Source organism: Drosophila virilis, chromosome 4, assembly GCF_030788295.1.
Source record: "Drosophila virilis strain 15010-1051.87 chromosome 4, Dvir_AGI_RSII-ME, whole genome shotgun sequence".
NCBI lineage: Eukaryota > Metazoa > Arthropoda > Insecta > Diptera > Drosophilidae > Drosophila > Drosophila virilis.
In genome coordinates, this window is record NC_091546.1 from 14578032 (window position 1) to 14597500 (window position 19469).

A 19469-nucleotide genomic window follows, 5' to 3' on the forward strand; every position below is an offset into this window, starting at 1 on the left:
ACCCTTTCGATAACACTGTGAGGATGCTGCGATTTTTGTTTAACCAGCTTGCTTAAAGTAAATATTTTTTAAAATGCTTGTAAATACTACAATTTAAAGTTTTATTATATAAAAAGTGCATGCGCAATTTATTGCAAGCAGCTAGACTGCATAGCGACAATACGCAGAGCATTACCATACAAATTTGTGTGCACAACCCAAACAGCTGGTAAGCAAAACATAAAATTGTTTTGTAAATGTATTGTATATGCATATATATTCATTTATATGTGCATACGTATATATATTTCAGGTTACGCAAATTGACTGGGTTCATACGAGTTCATAGAATTGGTTTTTGGCTATTACGTGTGCGTCGGTCGTCTTTGTCGCCAGCGGCTAGGAACTCAAGTGCCCTCCACTACAAGAGGCTGTGTGTGTGTGTGTGCGTGTGTGTAACGCTCAGCATCCCAGAGCAAAAGGCCAGCAAATAAATTCTCAGCTCGGCCTTAGTGTACGTCAGACGAGCAAACAGCGAGCATCGTACGGGCCAACGATCCGACAAATTTCAAGTGCCATATAAACAAATCCGCGTGTGTCGTCATTAAGCAACGAAATGCCCAGAAATATGCCGCTTTGGCCAATGCTGATGTGCGCCATTGGTGTTCTGGCAATTGTTGGACCCATGCCCGCCAACGGTGCCGTGGCCAACAGCCACAAGCATGAGAAGCATCTGAGCAAGGAGCGTGTCAAAGATGGCGTCTATATACCCAGGGATGCACATCATCATGGCGAGCTGGGCGAGCACAATGTGGAGTTCGATCATGAGGCCATTATAGGTGGGTGTAATGGGCTAATCCAGTCCAGGCACATAGCTGACTAACGTCTTGTTTTTAGCATCTCACAACCGCATTTAAATTGTTTATTTGTTAAATATGTTTATACCCTGTGGCCATTAAAACTACGTGGGAACGGGTATCATGTTTTAGGCAAGTGTGAGGCAGAAGAAGCCGCAGAAAATATATATATATTCATAGTTATCAATCAATAACTGCAACTCAGTAAAAGCTGAAGTTATTTATGAAGTTTGTAAAGAAAGGATATAAGAAACTTTCTTGAACAATCAACTGGTTAAAGGGTATCTCCTTGTTGTGCACCATTTACTTGAACAAACGTTGTAGTTTATAAATTAATGGGATTTCTTCACTGTTCATAAAAATCTTAAATCGTTGCTCATTATTTCCATTTAATATTTGGGCTTGTGTTTTGTCTATTGTGCGCACACGTGCAGATGTTCTGTATTTATTTTCTTTATGTGCCTCGCTCTCTGCGCTCTCTGTTTCTTATGCATATTTAATGTTTATCCCATTGTACAGGCAACACAAAAGAGGCGCAGGAATTTGACACGTTGACACCGGAAGAGTCCAAACGCCGACTGGCCATACTTATCAAGATGATGGATCTGAATAGTGATGAATTTATCGATCGGCACGAGTTGAAAGCATGGATTTTAAGGTCTTTTAAGTGAGTGTTGTTTGTTGATTAACCCAAGCTAACCAAAACAGAGTATGGCTGCCCTCTAGAAGGGCAACCCCGAAAGAAACTAATGCCTTTGCTAAGCCTGCCCGCCGCATGTGTCTGTGAACCGGATAATCAATTGAAAGCCTTGCTAAATATCGTTTACATTTTACAGAAAACTGTCGGAGGAGGAAGCAGCGGATCGTTTTGAGGAAATCGATCAGGATTTGGACGATCGAATCACTTGGACTGAGTATTTGCAGGACACCTATGCCATGGATGATGAGAACTTTAAGAAAGACGTCATCGATTTTGATACCTACGAGGATGAGCAGAAAATGATAAAACAGGACAAGGAAATGTTTCATGCGGCCGATACCGACAAAGATGACATGCTCAGTCTGGAGGAATATGTGTACTTTCAAAATCCCGAGGAGCATCCACAAATGTTGCCCGTGCTGCTGGAGCACACGATGCAGGATAAGGATCTAAATCATGATGGCAAAATCGATTTCCAAGAGTTTGTAGGCGCGGCGGCCGCACATCACGACAAGGAGTGGCTGATAACAGAAAAGGAACGCTTCGACAAAGACTACGATGCCAACGGGGATGGTGTGCTCTCGGGCAATGAGGTGCCGCTTGCAATTGATATATATATATATATAGTCAAGGTCCTTAATTGTTTTCTTTTTTATTGTTGTTTTCAGGTACTTTCCTGGATTGTGCCCAGCAATTCAGTCATAGCGGACGATGAGGTGGATCATTTGTTTGTGTCCACCGATGAGGATCACGACGATCGTTTGTCGTACCTGGAGATCCTCAATAACTACGACACATTCGTGGGCAGCGAGGCGACCGACTATGGCGATCATTTGCAAAATATACATCGCTTGTCCGATGAGCTGTAAACCATATCACGAATTTGCTAGAAGAATCTGTGCTTAGTATTGTATTTTATTCATTTAGTTAGTAAATTAATGTTTTATTTATGCAAATTCATGTGACATACCGTATATGCATATCTGTGCATATTATATAATAGATTATTTTTATTGTTGTATGCCTTTGTCTACAGATTTGATTATACTTAACACATGCCCCATTTATAAATCGTAGTAATTTATATAGACACCAAAAAAACTAAGAAGCTACAATATTAATACATAAATAATTTTTACTAAATTATTTGTCTGATTGCTTTAGGCTTGCTTTTATAAGTACTTAAGTTCTTATGTGCTATAAAGTGTTCTTGCAGTTTTGAAACAATTTCATACTTACGATCTATGCACAATATATAGATATATATATATGTATATAGTTAAGAGAGAAAGAGATCGTAGGGTATGCTAAATTTTGCACATTTGGACTAGAATCGGAGAGAAACTGTTTACAACTGGAATGCTACTTGATTTGTTTAAATTAATTAATTATTAACATTTGCTTAATATTATTAGCTGCCTAATGTGCTGCCAAATTTTTACAGACTTTTTGGGCTCGACAAAAGTGAAGCAGCTTTGACTAGATTTTACACTCGTACCAAAAAATAAATGTATAATTCTATATTGCTTAGCTTTAGTTATCAGAAATTATTATTATTATATAATTTTTTTTTTTTTTTTTTGCTATACAGGCGCCATTTGTGGGTGCCATTGGAATTACCGCCGCTGTCTTATATCACAAATATTGCACCTAATTGGCCTATTACCGGAAACATTTTTGCTACAATTTCAACAGAAAGCGTTAGAGAGAAAAATCACAAACAAAAACAAATAGAGTTTTTATGCTCTTATTTTTTTTTACATAATAATAATTGTGAACAAAAAACTTTTCGTAACATGAAAAATGCTTGAAATTCATACTTGAGATTTACAGAACTCGGTTCATCATATTTTCAAAGAGTGCACACCCCCAAATTATGGCACAATAGAGAGTTTCACGGGCCACGCTTCGGGACTTACACTTCTAAATCATAATTAATCATGCACATCTCCTGCTCATTTACCTATAATATACATACATATTGGTTATCATAGATATCTATATGCTACACACATTCACATATGCCCTATATGCTATAGCCAAAGTGGAACTCTAGAAGCCACACAATATATCATAGTTGTCTACCTGACGCAGTGGCTCCATATCATCGATCACCTCCCCCAGATATTCGCTTATGGAGAGCGGCAATTTAAGCTTTTCCACATTGCCAGCCGTTCGTAATCTTCGCATTATCACCGCCCGACACCGATCCTGAAGATTAACGAATTCCCGTCTGGCACACTTGAGCGTCATCTCGGTCTTGGCAGCCGTGGAGCATACGATAGGGTATAGCGGTTCGTTCACCTGAGGAAACGATATAGATGGATAGATATCTTGTGAGAGGGGAAAGTATCTCCAACTAACTAGTGACTGCAGGATATGGTATATATATAATATTAATCAGATCGATGAGATAAGTCGAGCTAGCTATAACCCTTAGCAATATCTTAGGCTAATCCCAAGATCGATATTTATTTTTTTAGAAAATCAAGCGATTATCTGTTAATCGATATAAATCGATATCGATAAGGAAATCGTAAATCGATATTGGGAAAATGCTGAAGAGTTATCGGGAAGCCCTCTGGGATTCCCCGTTCCCTTCAATTTCAATTTCAATTTGACCTTCTCCCTTTAACAGGCTCCTGTGACTTACCTTATCCAAGCCTCTAAAGGCCACGCCCAGGCATTTGCCGTCCTTGTAGTAGGTCAAGGTGCCTTCAATGCCATCGTAGAGCACGCCAATTTGCGTTGGATGATTCTCGCGGAATCCCTTAGTGTATACAAGAGCCACGCCTTTGTGCCAAAGAATGCCTGGAAGATATATAGAAAAATTAATATATATATTTTTTTTATATTTTAGATTGATTCATTTGATGACTTACCCTTGTGGGAGAGGCCCCAGCCGTGCTCGTTCTCGCCGAGCATGTTGCGGAAGGCGTTCGCGTGCAGGCGACAGGATCTGGTGCCGATGCCAAACATAATGGAGGTGCCAAAGACCCGCTGGGACACGTGCAGCTCCCAGTAATAGCGGCCGTTGTTGAGGGCGCGCTTGCCCTGAATGCCAGCGGTGCCTTTGCTCCAGTTGGGATGAAAGTGGACGGTGCGCGAATTGAGACCACTGAGCACCACCTCCTTGGAGCGATAGCGCTTGCTCCACGTCCAGTCGTCCTCGACGCCGTGCCGCAACGGGCACGACGACAGCTGATCCGCCAGCGCCTGCTGCGAGCGTTTCTCCTGGACGCCCGTATAGCCGCCATCGCAGCGCGAGTGCGCCTGGCGTCGTCGTCGCGTCGGCGGCGGCGGCGTCTGCGCCAGCATCTGTTGGGGCTGCTGTTGCTCCAATTCCACGTCGGACATTGCACTAACGATTCTTAAATGATGCTTCAGCTAGTGCGTCAATATGACAATGTAAAACATTCACAGCAAATTTGTACAAAAGACTTTCTAAAGCCTACTTGATTCTAGAGCCCACTCAAGTGCTGGCCGGGCTGCTCTTCAAATGGATTGCCCACCACCTGTTCCGACACTCGCTCCTCGAGATGGTTGGTGCTGAGCTGCTCAGCCTCCACCTGATAGCTCCTGCTGTCCCCTTCAACTACTCCGGATAGCTGCTGCTGCTGTTATTCGTCTCCTCCTCCTCCTCCTCCTCCTCCTCCTCCTCCTGTGCGGGGTCGACTGTGCTATCAAAAGGTGCTGTTGTGCCTCCTCCTGCTCCTCCAGATAGCTACTATACGTCAGCTCCTTCTCTTACTACTGCTCTTTCTAATAGCTGCTACAGATCTGCTCCTGCTACTGCTCTAGAGATGGCTGGTTATCAAAAGTTGTTCCACCTGCACTTCCTGCTGCACGTCCTCCTGCAGCTCCTGCAGATAGCTGCTGCACGTTTCTTCCCGCTGCTGCTGCTGCTGCTCTTCCAGATAGCTGGACGTCTCCTCCAGCCCCTCTACCAGATAGCTGGACGTCTCCTCCAGCTCCTCCTGTAAAGTTGCCTGAGAGCCGTAGCCGCTGCTCAGCGAGCTCGTGCTGCGACTGTATGGTAGATAATTGATGATGCGATGGCTGCTTCTTGGCTCGAGACTGCGCTTCAGCTCACGCCTGATCCTGCGCAGTTGCTTGAAGTCCTGGTCGCCGCCGCTGCCAGTGCCGCCGGCGCCGCCGCCGTTGCGCCGCTGCGTATGCAGCTGCAGATGGAAATGATGCCGACAATAGCCCTGCGGACTGTGCGCACAGAAGCGGCACGCTTCCAGATTGAGCCCCGCGCCCAGCGGCAGAATGGGCTCCAGTATGCGACGCTTGTGGCGCCGTCGGCTCTGCTCCAGCTGCAGGTGCTCCAGGTGCTGCAGCGCCTTACGATCGCCCACCGTTTCGGCGGACTCCTGCAGCAAGCGGGCGTTCCGCGGAAAGCATCTGTCGTGGACGTGCAGCACCAGGCGTTGGCAGTAGAGGCACAGCGATTGGAACAGCAGCAACAACACGATAATCATATAGAACAAATGGGGGTTGCTGTGTGGCTGTGTGTCTGTGTGTGTGTGCTCCTTGTGTGTGCGTGGGTGTGTGGGGGTTGCTCGGGCAGCTCAAGTGGCCGCTTGGTGAGTTGCTTCCGACTCCACTTTTACTCCAGGCGCAGCTGCTTGGCTGCACTTGTTTGCATTTTGCACTTTTAATTTTTCCCTTTTTTTCTTGGACTTGTTGTAATTCCCAACCGCTTCTGACAGCGCACTTTGCACTCCGGACTCCGCACTCGCCAATGTCTCGCGCTGTTCTGCTCGATTTTCCAATTTGAATTCGAAATATATCTACCCCTATTTGACGCACAGCTGGAAAGGTTTTTGTTGTTTTTTTTTTTTCCACCACCAATTGGAATTTGTGTGTGTGCTTGTGCTGGCATATCATTATCATATGGTTACGTGTGCCACCCTCTGTTATCGCCAACCCCCTCCGCCCCTACCCCCACACAGACCCCAACCCTCGGCGACATGCGCACAAGTGCCCGACGTCCAATCACCAAGTGGTGAGTTTTAGTCGAGCATCAGAACTTTAGTTCGGCGCTCTCGTCTTCTAAGCGCGCTCCTGTCTTCTGGCCAGGAAACCAACCCCTCGCCGCCCAACACCTCTGTCAGCGGAACCATCCCCCATCTGATTAACTTTGAATATATAAAAAAAGAAGAAAATTATTATTATATATATCAGGGAAAGCAACTGCTATACCTGTTTTATCTATTGTATTTTTATAAAACTGCCCTGATTGACTGACTGACTGACTAAAGGATTGACTGAGTGATTGATTGAGGATCAAGTGTGCTTGTAACATATGTAGACATGCAAGCATGCATGTGCGTTTTTTATAGCATATGAGGAACATGTTTACTTTCCCATAATTAGCATGTATTTTTAATATTGCCTTTCTATGCGATTCTCATAAATTTCAAGTAAGTCTGTTGTATTAACAGATTGTGGTCACCATTTACTTTCTCTTTGTTAGATTTTCTGATTATACGAATGCATTATATGCTTATGCATGTAGGTATGCATTACATGTATGTGTGTACACACATGTATGTAAGCATATATGTATGTAAATATATTTGTATTTTTTTGTTTTTTTTTTTTTGTTTGTTTATTGGTTGTTTATATTTGTATGTACGTGTGTACACATATATTTGTGCATGTATATACTTACATATATAGGTATGTAAATATGTATGTCTGTATGTACATATGTATGTATTTATTAACATGTGTATGTACATATGTATGTATGTTTTAACATAAGTATGTATGCAAGTATATACGTACGTAGGTAAGTATGTACATATGTATGTATGTATGTACAAATACATATATGCATGGTTGTATGTATGTATATATGTGTGTAAAAACGTGTATACATTTATATGCAGACATCCACACCATATATTTATCCACATATATTTATTGTATTTGCATGTATGTAGGTATTCGAACATGTGTTGCCACCGAGGAAGCTTGGATGGTATAAGAAGAAGAGTATAGATCCATGGAATAGTTTAATAAGTATATAGAGATTGATCTATGCATGCTTGAATGTATGTACATACATATATTGGAAATTGCCCTTCTACTCGATTCTCAAAAATTCCAGTAGGACCCAAAGATTTTTCTGCTTCCACTCTAAACGTTATAGAACCGATTTTCCTTAAGCAAAGTTGGTGGTAAAGATTTAGAGTCCCTAACGTAATGCTCGGAAGTTAATAGGGTTCTGTTGCTCCAATTTACGAATTTTACAAAACATGTTTCTTTATTTTTACCATTTTTATTTTAGTTTCATAAACAGTTTCCAGTGTTTCGTTTAGTTTGATAGCACAATGTTTTATATTATTTGCTTGGTTTTTGTTTCGGATCATGCATTTCCTTCACATTTCACATGGCAGAAAAATGGAGCATGCAGCTTCGCGGGATGATGAATGGAATCGTCTGGCAGGTAATTATTATAGATTCGATGCTGTTTTTTTTTTACATATTACCAGGCTAGTTTATTTGTTGTTGATTTACTTAACTTACTCGTAACTAAGAAGCAGTTTACATTGGTTTAGAACATTTTGGCAAAACGTGTAAAAAAATGGCAGATACAAAAAAAATGGCAACGAGTTCCGAGCGGTCCAACGTCTTCTCTTCTTGTAGTTTTTCTTTTTGGTTAGTTTAAGGAATTTGGTAGCAGTGTTCGGTTCTAGTGTGTGTGTGCGTGTGTGTGTTTGTGTGTGTGTGAGTGTGTTTTTGTTTGTTTGTTTGTTTGTTCGTTGGTATAGTTAAGGCATTACATTTAGATTAAAATTATTGCGTGTGGTCCGCTTATGACGAGTTCTTCACACAGACTTGACACCTGGATACGCGGGAGAGCAGGTTGCCCGCCTTGATGGTCTGCTGTTCGGGCCGCTGGAACTGATCGCCATCCTCCAGCGTGACCATCCAGAAGCTAGTCATCGTCTCATAGAAATGGCAGTGTCCCTTCGCGCCGTTGCACTCAATGAACGGTGTGGCCCGGAAGTCCTCCAAGCAGGAGCCAGGCGATTGCAGCGCCTGACCACCGCCGCCATTGCCAACGGCCGTGTGCTAGAATATTATATATATATATATATAGAGTGAGCTTTAATTGTGCAGATTTCGGACTTACCATGAGGAAACTGTAGCCGATCCATAGGCCCTCCCAGCCGTTGGGGCAGTTGGGTATCGCCAGCGACTGGCTGTGCACGGCGATCACATTGGCTGGCGCCTCGCAGACGACGCAGCGGGAAATGTATTTGCTGATCTCGTTGTTGTTGACCGGCATCATCGGTATTGGGGCCGATGTGGATAGCCAGAAGCTCTTGTCGTTGCGCGAGGCATAGTTGCATACGTTGTTCTGTCCGCAGGACATCACTGGCAGTGTTGAGAAGCGCGGCACACAGGAGCCGGGTGAGCCCAGATCCTGATTGTGTGCATAGTCATTGCCATCGACATAGAGCAGCGAGTAGCCGGTCCACAGTTCGACATGGCCTGGTGCGCATTGTGGCACCTGATCGTTTTGGCTGTGGCGCGTCAGCAGGATGCCAGTTAGATAGTCCTGGGCACCGCTACAGGGCAGACCGGGCTCGCCCTTGTAGCCAATGGGACCGACAGCGCCCTCCAGGCCAATTAGACCTTGCTCGCCGCGCTCACCCTTGAGGCCAGGACGGCCGGGCGGGCCAGTTAGACCGATTAAGCCACGTTCGCCCTTTTCGCCGCGCTCTCCTTGGATGCCAATCAGACCGCGTTCACCCTGTGGTCCAGGCTCACCCTTTTGTCCATCGCGACCAGGATGTCCGGGCTCGCCCTTGGGGCCAGGCGGTGGCACCAGGCCAGGCTCACCCTTTTGACCACGCAGACCGGGCAAACCGTCACGACCATCACGGCCCTTGGGTCCGGTGAAACCTTTCTCGCCAGGTGCGCCAACTGGACCAGGATGACCATCCATGCCAGGTGCGCCGATGTCTCCCTTAAGACCTGGTAGGCCGCTCAAGCCAGGTGGACCGGCAATGCCCTGATCTCCCTTTTCACCCTTCTGTCCCTCGAAGCCAGGCACACCGCGATCACCCTTAGGTCCAGGATAACCAGATTCACCCTTAATTCCAGCTGCACCATTCAAACCAGCGCTGCCATCAATACCAGGTGCACCAGTCAAACCACGTTCTCCCTTGGGACCCATGGGACCAATTGGTCCGGGCAAGCCAACTAGACCAGCGTTTCCTGGCAAGCCAGCCAAACCACGCTCACCCTTCATGCCAGGTAATCCAGGAGCACCTGTAGTTACGTGGGGTTTAAAGTGCATCAATGATAAATCAAATTCACGATATTCAGCCTTTACATACCTTCACGTCCGTTTTTGCCAGCACGTCCTGGTAGACCCTTTTCTCCCTTAACAACAGGGCCTGGATAGCCGGGCTCACCATGCAATCCCATATCTCCCTTGGGTCCAGGAGTTCCAGGCAGGCCAGGAATACCAGCTGGTCCATTTAGTCCACGATCTCCTTTCTCGCCGGGGTAGCCAATGGGACCTTGGTCGCCCTTGTTGCCTTTAAGTCCTTGCAATCCAGGTAAGCCATGTTTACCAGGCAGACCCTTTTCTCCTCTTAGTGCAAGCATGTCAACTTGAGCAGCAGGGCCCCTGAGACCCTTTTCGCCTTTGTCTCCCTTCAAACCAGTAGCACCTTGGTATCCTTGCCTGCCGGCAAGACCCATTGCTCCCTTCAAGCCGTTTGCGCCAGCTGGGCCACGGTCTCCCTTGATGCCCTTGGGGCCAGGATAACCGATCGGTCCAGGATTTCCTTGTGGTCCAGGCAGACCATCAAGACCAGGAGTACCTGGATTACCAGGCTGTCCGGAATTGCCCTTGTCTCCCTTTGGTCCTGGAGCACCGGGGAAGCCAGGCTCACCCTTCTCACCAGGCATACCATCTTGTCCATATATTCCGTCACGTCCAGTGTCACCCTTTTCACCTTGTGGGCCTGGTCGACCGTGGACGGCAATGCCAGGCAAACCTTTCTCGCCAGGTTGACCTGGAGCTCCGGGTAGACCATCTTGACCACGTAGTCCTGAGACACCGGGTTCACCCTTTTGTCCCTTTTCGGAAGCATCTCCAGGCTCGCCCTGAGGTCCATCGAAACCAGGCAAACCTTGGTTACCCTTCTCTCCAGCCAGACCATGTAATCCATCTTGTCCAGGTAGACCCCGTGGTCCAATATCACCCTTAACACCCATTATGCCGGGTGGTCCAGTAGGACCTCTGGCACCGGGAAGGCCATCGTTTCCTGTTAATCCACGGGCTCCCTTGTCACCCTTCATTCCTATATGTGGGAGACATAGCATTAGCGCTGACACTTGTCAATCCCGTTAAAGCACTTACCCGGAATTCCAGCAGCTCCGAGTGGACCGCGTTTGCCTGGAGCACCAACCGGACCAGTGAAGCCCTTGGGACCATCATTACCGGGTGCACCGCGCTCACCCTTGTTGCCAGGCATACCAACGAGACCAGGACTGCCAACTTCACCCTTGGCGCCATCACGGCCTTGAACGCCATCAATGCCGGGAGTACCCGGTGGGCCGGGACGACCCTCGGGACCAACAGGGCCGGGTTCACCTTTTTCGCCGACAGAACCTGTGGAACCAGGCTGTCCTGGAAAACCAGAATCACCCTTGTCACCAGGATAACCAGGATTGCCGTCAGGTCCAATCATGCCCAAAGCTCCAACCGGACCACGGTCTCCCTTCTCGCCAGTCAAACCATCGCGACCTGGAGGTCCAGGTGGTCCAGCAACAGTAAAGCCTTGCTCTCCCTTTTGTCCACGTTCGCCAAAACGACCAGGTGGTCCTCGGAGTCCATCCTTACCGTCGTTACCAGGCGCACCAAACTGACCGGGGTTGCCTTTCTCACCGCGAGGTCCCGTTATGCCACGAGGTCCGACCAATCCAGGTGGACCCTGGGGTCCAGTTGAGCCCTTTTCTCCCTGCAATCCAATGTCACCTTTCTGGCCCATTGGTCCGTTGGGTCCAGGCATACCGGTGGCACCACGCTCACCCTTATTACCCTTCAATGGAACCTTCAGTTCGCTGGCCGCGCAAGTGCCCGGCTCTCCCTTTTGTCCTACGTATCCTGAGGTGCCCTTGTCACCTTTGTAGCCATCGAAACCGGGGCGACCAGGTTCTCCCTTGATGCTTTGGCCGGGGAATCCATCAACGCCGTCGCGACCAGGGCTGCCAGGTGAACCATCTGTGCCTGCTTGGCCCATGTAGCCCTTGTCACCCTTCACTCCCATTTCTCCTTTAAGACCAGGCGCACCGGGTATTCCACTATCACCACGCTCGCCTTTTACACCAGCAGCACCAGGATATCCAGGCTCTCCCTTTGGTCCCTTCTCAGGCACAATTTGGCTCCAGTCGACAAATGCCGATTGACCAGGTTTACCCGTCGCACCAGGTGCACCGGGGTAACCGTCGTCTCCTTTCTCGCCTGGAGGACCCATTTGTCCAATAATGCCGTCATCACCACGTTCTCCAACATATCCTCGTTCACCGGGCGGTCCTCTAGCACCAGGATTGCCAGGAATTCCATTCAGACCACGTTCACCTTTGTCTCCTTTGAGACCAGGCGGGCAAGAAGAACACTTGCCTCCTGCATCACCCTTGGGACCCATGTCTCCCTTGTCGCCAGGAATGCCGTCGCGTCCAGCATCACCCTGAGGTCCAGGAATACCAGCCTGACCCGGTGTGCCTGGTCTGCCCAACTTGGAATCTCCGGGAACACCAGCATTTCCCTTGTAGCCGCGCTCACCCTTGGAGCCTTTCTGGCCAGGGTAACTATCCAATGAGAGAAATTAATATGAAATTCAAAGGTTGCGTTGAGCTTGACATTACCCGTTTATGCCGTCATCACCCTTAGGACCTTGTATTCCGTAGCCTGGGGTACCGGGCTCACCCTTCTGTCCTTCAGGTCCTGGAGGACCATTGTGGCCGATTGGTCCGACTGGACCCTGTGATCCCAAGCGTCCGGCGTTACCCTTTTCACCTTTCTGGCCGGCAGGACCTTCATTACCAGGATGACCGGGCACGCCAGGACCTCCCTTGGGACCAATGTAGCCTTGAGGTCCTATTGGACCGTCCATTCCGTTCAGGCCCTGTGGACCCGGCTGACCGGTGTAACCTCGGGGTCCTTTAGGTCCAGGTGCGCCCGGCTGGCCGCGACCACCGCCAGGGGGTCCGGGAGGACCAACTAGACCTCGTTCACCAGAATTACCCGGGCGACCAGGCTCACCCTTCAAGCCGGGTTGGCCAGGCAAACCATTTAGACCAGTCTCGCCACGATCTCCCTTTTGTCCAGCAGGTCCTGGGGGACCAAAGTTTCCTTGACGACCCTATAAGATGTGGCATTAGAGAGAATTTGTTTACGCTTCGTTCATCAAGGGCTTACTCTTTCACCAGCGCCACCAGGCAAACCCTTCTCGCCCTTCTGTCCATCGTGTCCTGGCTCACCAACCGGTCCCAAGCCACCCTTTTCGCCCATAGGTCCAATTTCACCCTTCTGACCAACATCACCACGCTGGCCCATAACTGTGTCGCTGCCGTGAACTGGAAGCTTCGGTGCCGGATCTCCTTTCTCGCCCTTGTCTCCTTTCTCGCCGGGCATGGCAGTGGCAAAGCAAGCGGCACCCTTCTCACCCTTGATACCGCGATCACCGCGAGGTCCTGGCGGTCCATAAGGACCCGTGTCACCACGCTCGCCTTTCTCACCACGTTGTCCTTCGGGTCCGGGATAGCCAGAGCGGCCGGCGAAACCGGGCTCACCCTTCTCACCCTTGGCATAGTCACCGTTCTCCTTGGCTGGCTCACCTTTCTCGCCCTTGAGACCTGGTCCGCCTGGGTAACCGCGTGGACCAGCCATGCCAGAAAGACCCTGCAAGCCGGGCAAACCTTCGGAGCCGTCACAGCCATCCTTGCCATTTATGCCCGGCAAGCCAGGATTACCGGCAGGTCCTTGAACACCACTTACACCCGGCAAGCCGGGTATGCCGCGCGTTCCACGTTCACCCTTATAGCCACGCGCTCCAAACGGACCCGGATCACCCTTCTGACCCTTGTCACCGGGTGGTCCCTCTGGGCCCGAATAACCCTTAATACCCTTGGGTCCCGTCTGACCCTCGGGACCCGGCAGGCCGCGATTACCCTTCTCGGCAATGCACTTGGGCATACAGCCCGCAAAGCCGGATGTACAGTTCTTGGGCGGTTGACCGCCGCGCTGTATGCTCGCCGAATCGACAATATCGTAACTCTCATCAATCGTAAATGATTCTCTGGGCTCATCTCTGCTGTGGTGCCGCACCGACTCTTGTATTGAGCCCGTGGCTCCGGGGTTCTTCCAAAATTGCTGCAAATAATACGCATTGATTTAATCGATCGCCAAATCGCAGCATAATTAATGCTTACAGCATTCGTATTAACTAATACTCCAGCAATTACAGCGGCGAACAGCAGCCTGAAAGCGACAGACAAACAAACAAATAAATGAATCAATAATTAATTAAAGTTCAGTAAAGGTTAATTTCGAAAACCCTAGCTGCATTTTATGTTTATGTTCCGTTCGATAATGTCATATGTTCAGACCAAAATAACTGTCAAGTCGCTTATCGCAAACGAGAGCGTATTTCTGTGAGTGTGTGTGTGTGTGTGTGTGTGTAAGAGAGCGAGCGCAGCGTTAAGAGCGGCGCTGCTTAAGAGCGGCGCGCCTTCGTCTCTTCTGCAGCCGAAACTCAACGCGGCGAACGTTGCGACTGTGTGCGTTAGATTTGCCATATTTGACAGGCACTGGACTGAGCGAACCGTGCGACAGTTTTGAAAGCATTGCCGTTGGCAATTTTCTGACTAAATTTTAACAAAAATATATTTTTCACTAAAGTTTTCTTCTAATAAATATATATATATGATTTGATGTGGCATATTTATATACAGCTATTTTTTTTTTTAGAATTTCAACATTTTGAATAAACAGTTACTTACCGCTTCCAGTGGGCCAACATGATGCCCTATGCACTCTGGCCGCACAGTTATTTCCCGCTGTCCTTGTTAACTTATAAATATGTTGCCGTCGCTGGCCTGCAAGGCAGAAAAGTAGGCACTTAAAAATTTTCAAAATCTCTTACAAATTTCAAAGAACTTTTTGTTGGATAAAATAATTGATTAAAATATTTCAAAAATAATTTATTTTCGATATAGTATTTAAAAAGTTTTCATTTTGCGATTCTGTTTCAGTTGCAGTTCAAGCAACGCGCACGTTACAGTTTGAGAGGCACTATGCTCGATAAAGTGTAGCTTTGCCTTAAAAGAATTTAAATTGTTCAATTATTTTAATTACTGGTCAAAAGTGAAGGCAACAAAGCACTTATTTTTTTTTTTTTTTATTAAGAATTATTTAAATATTTCGGTATTTTTTTTGCTTTGGTTTTCTATTTGATTTTTATTTATTTTATTTTTTTGCTGCTCTTCCTTACAGAAAAGTGATCCAACTTTATGGATCGACTGGAGCGTACTGAACGAACACACAAGCGAGCGCGAGCGGCACACACACAGCACAGGCAACAGGCGACCCAAGACTAAAGACAGAAGCAGCCTACTTACTCGAGAAGACGGAACACGACTAATTATAGTATAAGCTTCAGCCAGCCAAAAACCCAAACGGCCAATGCACGATCGTTCGCCCGAAGTGTGACGAGCGACAAACGATGTTCAGCTCACGTACGCTATCCGTGTCGTCTGTGTGAGCGCGCGTGTGTGTGTTGGTGTGTGTGTGCTGTGGAACATGTGGAACGGATGGGTGAAGCAACATTAAAGCGCGCAGCTAACCCAACTGGGAATATGAATATGAATGAAAATGGGTGATAAGTCTGAAACTAAGTCGCTTACTTAGATGCTGTTCTTTGTTCTTGCAATACCCATTGTTTAGTAATATCAAAATGGGTATATTGCTTGACTGACAACGCGTGCAACGGGCAGAACACCTGCTGCCTTTTCCGACTCCATAAAAGTGGGGCGACTACGATTTAGCTGATCTAGCAGAAATATGATCCTTTAAGAAATATCGATTTTAAGACCATGTTTTTTTAAACAGATCTTAGAGGTTGTAAAAGCTCTATTTACTGGAAATATTTACTTGAAATAGCGTCCCAAGAATACAAGAATCGATATATGCTTTTTCCTCAATTAGTAAATCGATAAATATCGACTTTAGACACATGTCTTTAGGCTTCTCAGTAAAAACTTTCTTTGCCTCAACCCAAATGCTATTCGATAAATCGATAAATATCGATGGAAAGTTTCTAAGCCGTTCTCAGTGATTATACAAAATCTATGAAAGTGTTTTTTTGCTTCTGCCAAAGTTGTGTTTTATAAAGACAACTGTTCGCAGGGTATTTGCCAGTCGGGCAGCCCATCTGGCTCTTCTCGAATTTGTTGCTGTTATTGCTGGGGGGGGGGCGATATGAGCTGTGCCTGTGCCTACAGCATTTCCAGTCGAGGCTAATATTGGATACGCCCTTACACTCCCCCTTGAGCACCTACTACGGCTTTACAAGGGGCTGATAGCCCGATTGAAAGATCGGGCACATGAGTTCCGCTTGTGCTTGCCATTGACGCTCTGATTAGGGCTTGATCCGGCTTGACTTAGGCTTTGTGTGCTAATTTTCGAGTCCTGCCTGCACTCGAAAAAAATACGTACTACATTTAAAAGACTTTTTTCAAAAGTCAATTTTGCAAAAATTCGCATCTATTTTTTAAATTTCTTGCCCTTCATTTCTTAACTTTGCAGTTACATTATCTAAGTTATACGATCATAATTATTTATTACAATTATTATTTATTCCGCGCAGTGCGATAGTTGTGTATTTTTGCGTCTTTTTTTCGGGGTTTTCAGTCAAGGTCCGCTTAATTTTAAGAAACCTCTGATAAGACTTGAAGGTTTTGTTTTTTGATGGATCCGATCGCTGAACATTTCAAAAAATAAATGACGATTTTTGAATGTTCTTCTAAAAATTATAAAATGACATTTTTAAATTTCTCAAAAAGTTGAACCGGTTCAAGAATGAACAACTTTAGTTTAGTTCCATATGAGAAGTTTGTTCTTTATTTCCAAATCGGATCCAGTTAAAAAGCTCAAAAAGGACTTGGAGTAAAAAAAAAACAAAATAACACAAAGATAATTTTAAATATTTAAAATACCCTTACAAAATATTCAAAAAATACAACAAAACTGAACCGAAACTAATTATAATTAATAGTCAGACTCAGGATCTCAGACGGAATGCCCCCAACAACTATTTTCTATGGTTTTTCACTATTTAATTCAGATGCGTTGTCTTACGAGGAAATCGAGTGAGAAAAGTTGATTGAAAAAAATGTCTATTGAGACTAGTGGGTCGACTAGCAGATAGTATGTATGCTTAAGCATTTAACAATAATCTTGCACAACGCACAAAGCCTTGATTGTGCGTATTTCAAAACTGACCTCAAATACATGTGTGTGTGTGTGTGTGTGTGTGTGTATTTCGTAAAGTTCTATTTTTGTTAATTCAGCGTACTAATTATTTTGAAAAAGAGCTGATTTTTCATTTTCAAACAGGAAATACGCAACCTTACAGCGTGTTATCAGCCGTTATATTAAATGAAAAAGCCTTAGCCTAATCGCTGGGTGGCGGCTGCGGCGCCGGCGGCTGTGACAAAAACAAGAAACTAAGCAGCCAAGTAGGGAAATTATAATATGAAGGGAAATTATATGTGTCGTTGTTGCTCACGCTGTTGTTGTTGTCGTTTCCTCATTTCAAGGCAACAAAGTGCTAAATTCAACAGGCTGCGCTGCCCCCTCCGCCCCACCCCTCTCTTAAACATCCAGAAGCGCAATCCCAAACGCTTGAAACAAAACGCACCCACACAAGCACAGCCAGCGTTGTCGCTGTATGCGTGCGCCGAACACGAGCCGAAGGCTAACGAACGACGCACGACTCTGTCGCTGGCAACAAACGAATTCAAATTTCTTCAGTGCCGACCGACTTTAGTAGCATTTTGAACGCTTGACGATCGCCACATGTGGGGAGTGTGTTGTGCTCGACGAACGCAGCAGCACAGCAAATCAAGTGGCGAACCCGCACGCAGCAGCATTTTGTGTTAGTTCGTTTCCAGTAACTACAAATATTCAAATTAATAAAACAAAAAAAAAAAAAAAATAATACAAAAAATATTCAAAAATTTGCAAATATTTCTAAAAAGAAAGTAGACTCGAAATTTTTGCACAAATCTCTATATATGTATATAATTTATAAACGGTTTCTTATCACACATCATCAATGCTTATTTTTCGCAGTTTCGTGTGTGTTTTCGCAGTGACATTTTAAGTTTGTCCAGTTCCAGTTCCTGTTCCAGTACCAGTTCCAGTTCAAGCTTGTGGTCAGGCTTGGCACCATGATGTTGCCCAGAGATCTAGCTGGTCTCTCGGGTGTGCTAGGCGCAGTCTATCTGTTTGCCAGCGTTGTGTCCTTTGCGGCGGCAAAGGTGAGTAGCTTATACAAAATATATTAAATTGATTATTTATTTGTAGAATTTAAAGATTTCATAAATTTGCATCAATGCCTGCCAAACTGTTGTCTCACTTAGTCCAGTGCTTGTCAAACTTATAGCATACAGTGCCTTGCAAACTGTATTGCATTCATTCTCGAACTTTTTCAGCCGCTTTTTTCAACTGATTCATAACTGTGCTTAATCTACATGAACAACTATATGTATACATGCTCAAAAATTAGGTCAGCTTTGCTGCATTTAATCATCCAAAACACAATGCCCCCCCTCTCAACCCCTTCTCCTACACTCTATTGCATACACATTATATTTCCGGCAACTCTTCATTCGCCTTGATAAACTCTTAAAGAGTTCGTTCTTCTTTTTAAAGCTTGGCATCTTTGGTGGGTTCCTTGATCCACTCGAGAAGTTCAATTGATGTCGGGCGCAGTGTTATTATGTCATCGCAGATAATTGTTTTCACATTTCAGATTTGGCAATCTGCTTGTCAAAGGTTAACGCGTGCTATCAATCTGCGATAACCCTTGGGTCTTCCTTCCTTCTTATGCTGAGCATTGTATAACAATTCGAAAATTGCCATTGAATATTTCCGGTTAGCAATCAACATAAAATAGAACTCAAATAAATGCAAGATACGCCTTACGCATACTTCTAATATTTAAAAATGATATTTTTAACTTGTTTTTTAATTTTCAAAGTTTTTATTTTGAATTTTTAAAAGCATATTTATTTAGTTTTTTATTTTTAAAATTTTAAAAGCAGTTTAAGGTAATATTTTTTTGGCTGCCCCTTGAACTATGCTACATTTTTTTAAATTTCTCATACGCCAAGCAACTCATGTTTTGGCCAAATATTTTTATTGGAGAGTTGCTTAGCTTCGAGTAGCTTTAAGCGAAAGCTCGCAAAGCTTTAAGTGAAAGCTCCACTTTAAACGGAATATTTGTACTCAAGAGCACCGAAAGAAGCCTTTGAACATAATCTTTTGCGAATTTAACTGAAGAAAAAGAAACGATTTCGTCATGTTCCAAATTGAAATTATTTTTGTGTCCTATGCTAAGGCTAAACATATTGCTCCGATTTCTTATCAAGCTGAGACAAAGCCGAGCACAAAAAAAAAACCGAAAACGAAATCGTACAAATTTAATTAGGTTTATTGCTATGTTGGCGGCATTGATGGTTGATAGCATGTCGCACAGCCTGCTGATTGCGACATTTGTGGATTCGAATTGAAAATAGAATTTTAAAAGTGTCGCCAACGCCAGAGGCTATCGCCTAAACAAGACTTTTGCCATGGCGCCAGCGGCAGAGGCGGCAGCAGCTTCTACACT

General features: G+C 45.5%; 5 protein-coding genes across 6 annotated transcripts in view; 2 read left to right on the forward strand and 3 right to left on the reverse strand.

The window, feature by feature from the left end:
• Positions 1–38: 38 nt before the first annotated feature.
• On the forward strand, positions 39–3340 carry LOC6628539 (reticulocalbin-2). The gene is made up of 6 exons (XM_032438367.2): positions 39–57; positions 117–208; positions 293–818; positions 1356–1503; positions 1673–2129; positions 2205–3340. The coding sequence occupies exons 3-6, from the start codon at positions 596–598 to the stop codon at positions 2403–2405; spliced, it is 1029 nt and encodes a 342-aa protein (XP_032294258.1). The 5' UTR covers positions 39–57; positions 117–208; positions 293–595; the 3' UTR covers positions 2406–3340.
• SP555 (SPRY domain-containing SOCS box protein SP555) lies at positions 3268–5126 on the reverse strand. Its single transcript, XM_002051814.4, has 5 exons — positions 4992–5126; positions 4419–4923; positions 4190–4347; positions 3622–3840; positions 3268–3499 (listed from the first exon to the last, which is right to left on the reverse strand). The coding sequence occupies exons 2-5, from the start codon at positions 4891–4893 to the stop codon at positions 3452–3454; spliced, it is 900 nt and encodes a 299-aa protein (XP_002051850.1). The 5' UTR covers positions 4894–4923; positions 4992–5126; the 3' UTR covers positions 3268–3451.
• A 106-nt stretch (positions 5127–5232) lies between these two features.
• On the reverse strand, positions 5233–6306 carry LOC6628675 (uncharacterized). The gene has a single exon (XM_002051813.4). The coding sequence runs from the start codon at positions 6018–6020 to the stop codon at positions 5334–5336; it is 687 nt and encodes a 228-aa protein (XP_002051849.1). The 5' UTR covers positions 6021–6306; the 3' UTR covers positions 5233–5333.
• A 1664-nt stretch (positions 6307–7970) lies between these two features.
• On the reverse strand, positions 7971–15213 carry Col4a1 (Collagen type IV alpha 1). Of its 2 annotated transcripts, none has more exons than XM_070208801.1 (9): positions 15196–15213; positions 14578–14673; positions 14008–14056; positions 12995–13948; positions 12442–12938; positions 10934–12384; positions 9900–10874; positions 8687–9831; positions 7971–8625 (listed from the first exon to the last, which is right to left on the reverse strand). In XM_070208801.1, the coding sequence occupies exons 2-9, from the start codon at positions 14595–14597 to the stop codon at positions 8365–8367; spliced, it is 5352 nt and encodes a 1783-aa protein (XP_070064902.1). In that variant the 5' UTR covers positions 14598–14673; positions 15196–15213; the 3' UTR covers positions 7971–8364. The 2 variants fall into 2 exon arrangements, with proteins under 2 accessions (XP_070064902.1, XP_002051848.2); XM_002051812.4 differs by having other exon boundaries at positions 15069–15201.
• A 2401-nt stretch (positions 15214–17614) lies between these two features.
• The window catches only part of vkg (Collagen alpha-1(IV) chain viking), a 20933-nt gene continuing 19078 nt past the window's right edge, over positions 17615–19469 (forward strand). The window contains exons 1-2 of the mRNA XM_002051811.4: positions 17615–17732; positions 17930–18117. Coding sequence (XP_002051847.2) covers positions 18028–18117 — 90 coding nt within the window. The 5' untranslated portion in view covers positions 17615–17732; positions 17930–18027. The remainder of the gene's footprint in view (positions 17733–17929; positions 18118–19469) is intronic.

What these genes read in the sequence shown, in the direction of transcription:
- SP555 (XM_002051814.4), bottom strand. Translation starts at nt 4,893, where the DNA reads ATGTCCGACGTGGAATTGGAGCAACAGCAGCCCCAACAGATGCTGGCG. An exon ending in CCTTTAGAGGCTTGGATAAG is followed by an intron (nt 3,841 to 4,189) that starts GTAAGTCACAGG and finishes TCGTTTCCTCAG; the next exon opens with GTGAACGAACCGCTATACCC. An exon ending in ATATGGAGCCACTGCGTCAG is followed by an intron (nt 3,500 to 3,621) that starts GTAGACAACTAT and finishes TGTATATTATAG; the next exon opens with GTAAATGAGCAGGAGATGTG.
- Col4a1 (XM_070208801.1), bottom strand. Translation starts at nt 14,597, where the DNA reads ATGTTGGCCCACTGGAAGCG. An exon ending in TATTAGTTAATACGAATGCT is followed by an intron (nt 13,949 to 14,007) that starts GTAAGCATTAAT and finishes TATTATTTGCAG; the next exon opens with CAATTTTGGAAGAACCCCGG. An exon ending in TGGCAAAAACGGACGTGAAG is followed by an intron (nt 9,832 to 9,899) that starts GTATGTAAAGGC and finishes ACGTAACTACAG; the next exon opens with GTGCTCCTGGATTACCTGGC.
- LOC6628539 (XM_032438367.2), top strand. Translation starts at nt 596, where the DNA reads ATGCCCAGAAATATGCCGCTTTGGCCAATGCTGATGTGCGCCATTGGT. An exon ending in CGATCATGAGGCCATTATAG is followed by an intron (nt 819 to 1,355) that starts GTGGGTGTAATG and finishes CCCATTGTACAG; the next exon opens with GCAACACAAAAGAGGCGCAG. An exon ending in TGGATTTTAAGGTCTTTTAA is followed by an intron (nt 1,504 to 1,672) that starts GTGAGTGTTGTT and finishes TACATTTTACAG; the next exon opens with AAAACTGTCGGAGGAGGAAG.
- LOC6628675 (XM_002051813.4), bottom strand. Translation starts at nt 6,020, where the DNA reads ATGATTATCGTGTTGTTGCTGCTGTTCCAATCGCTGTGCCTCTACTGC.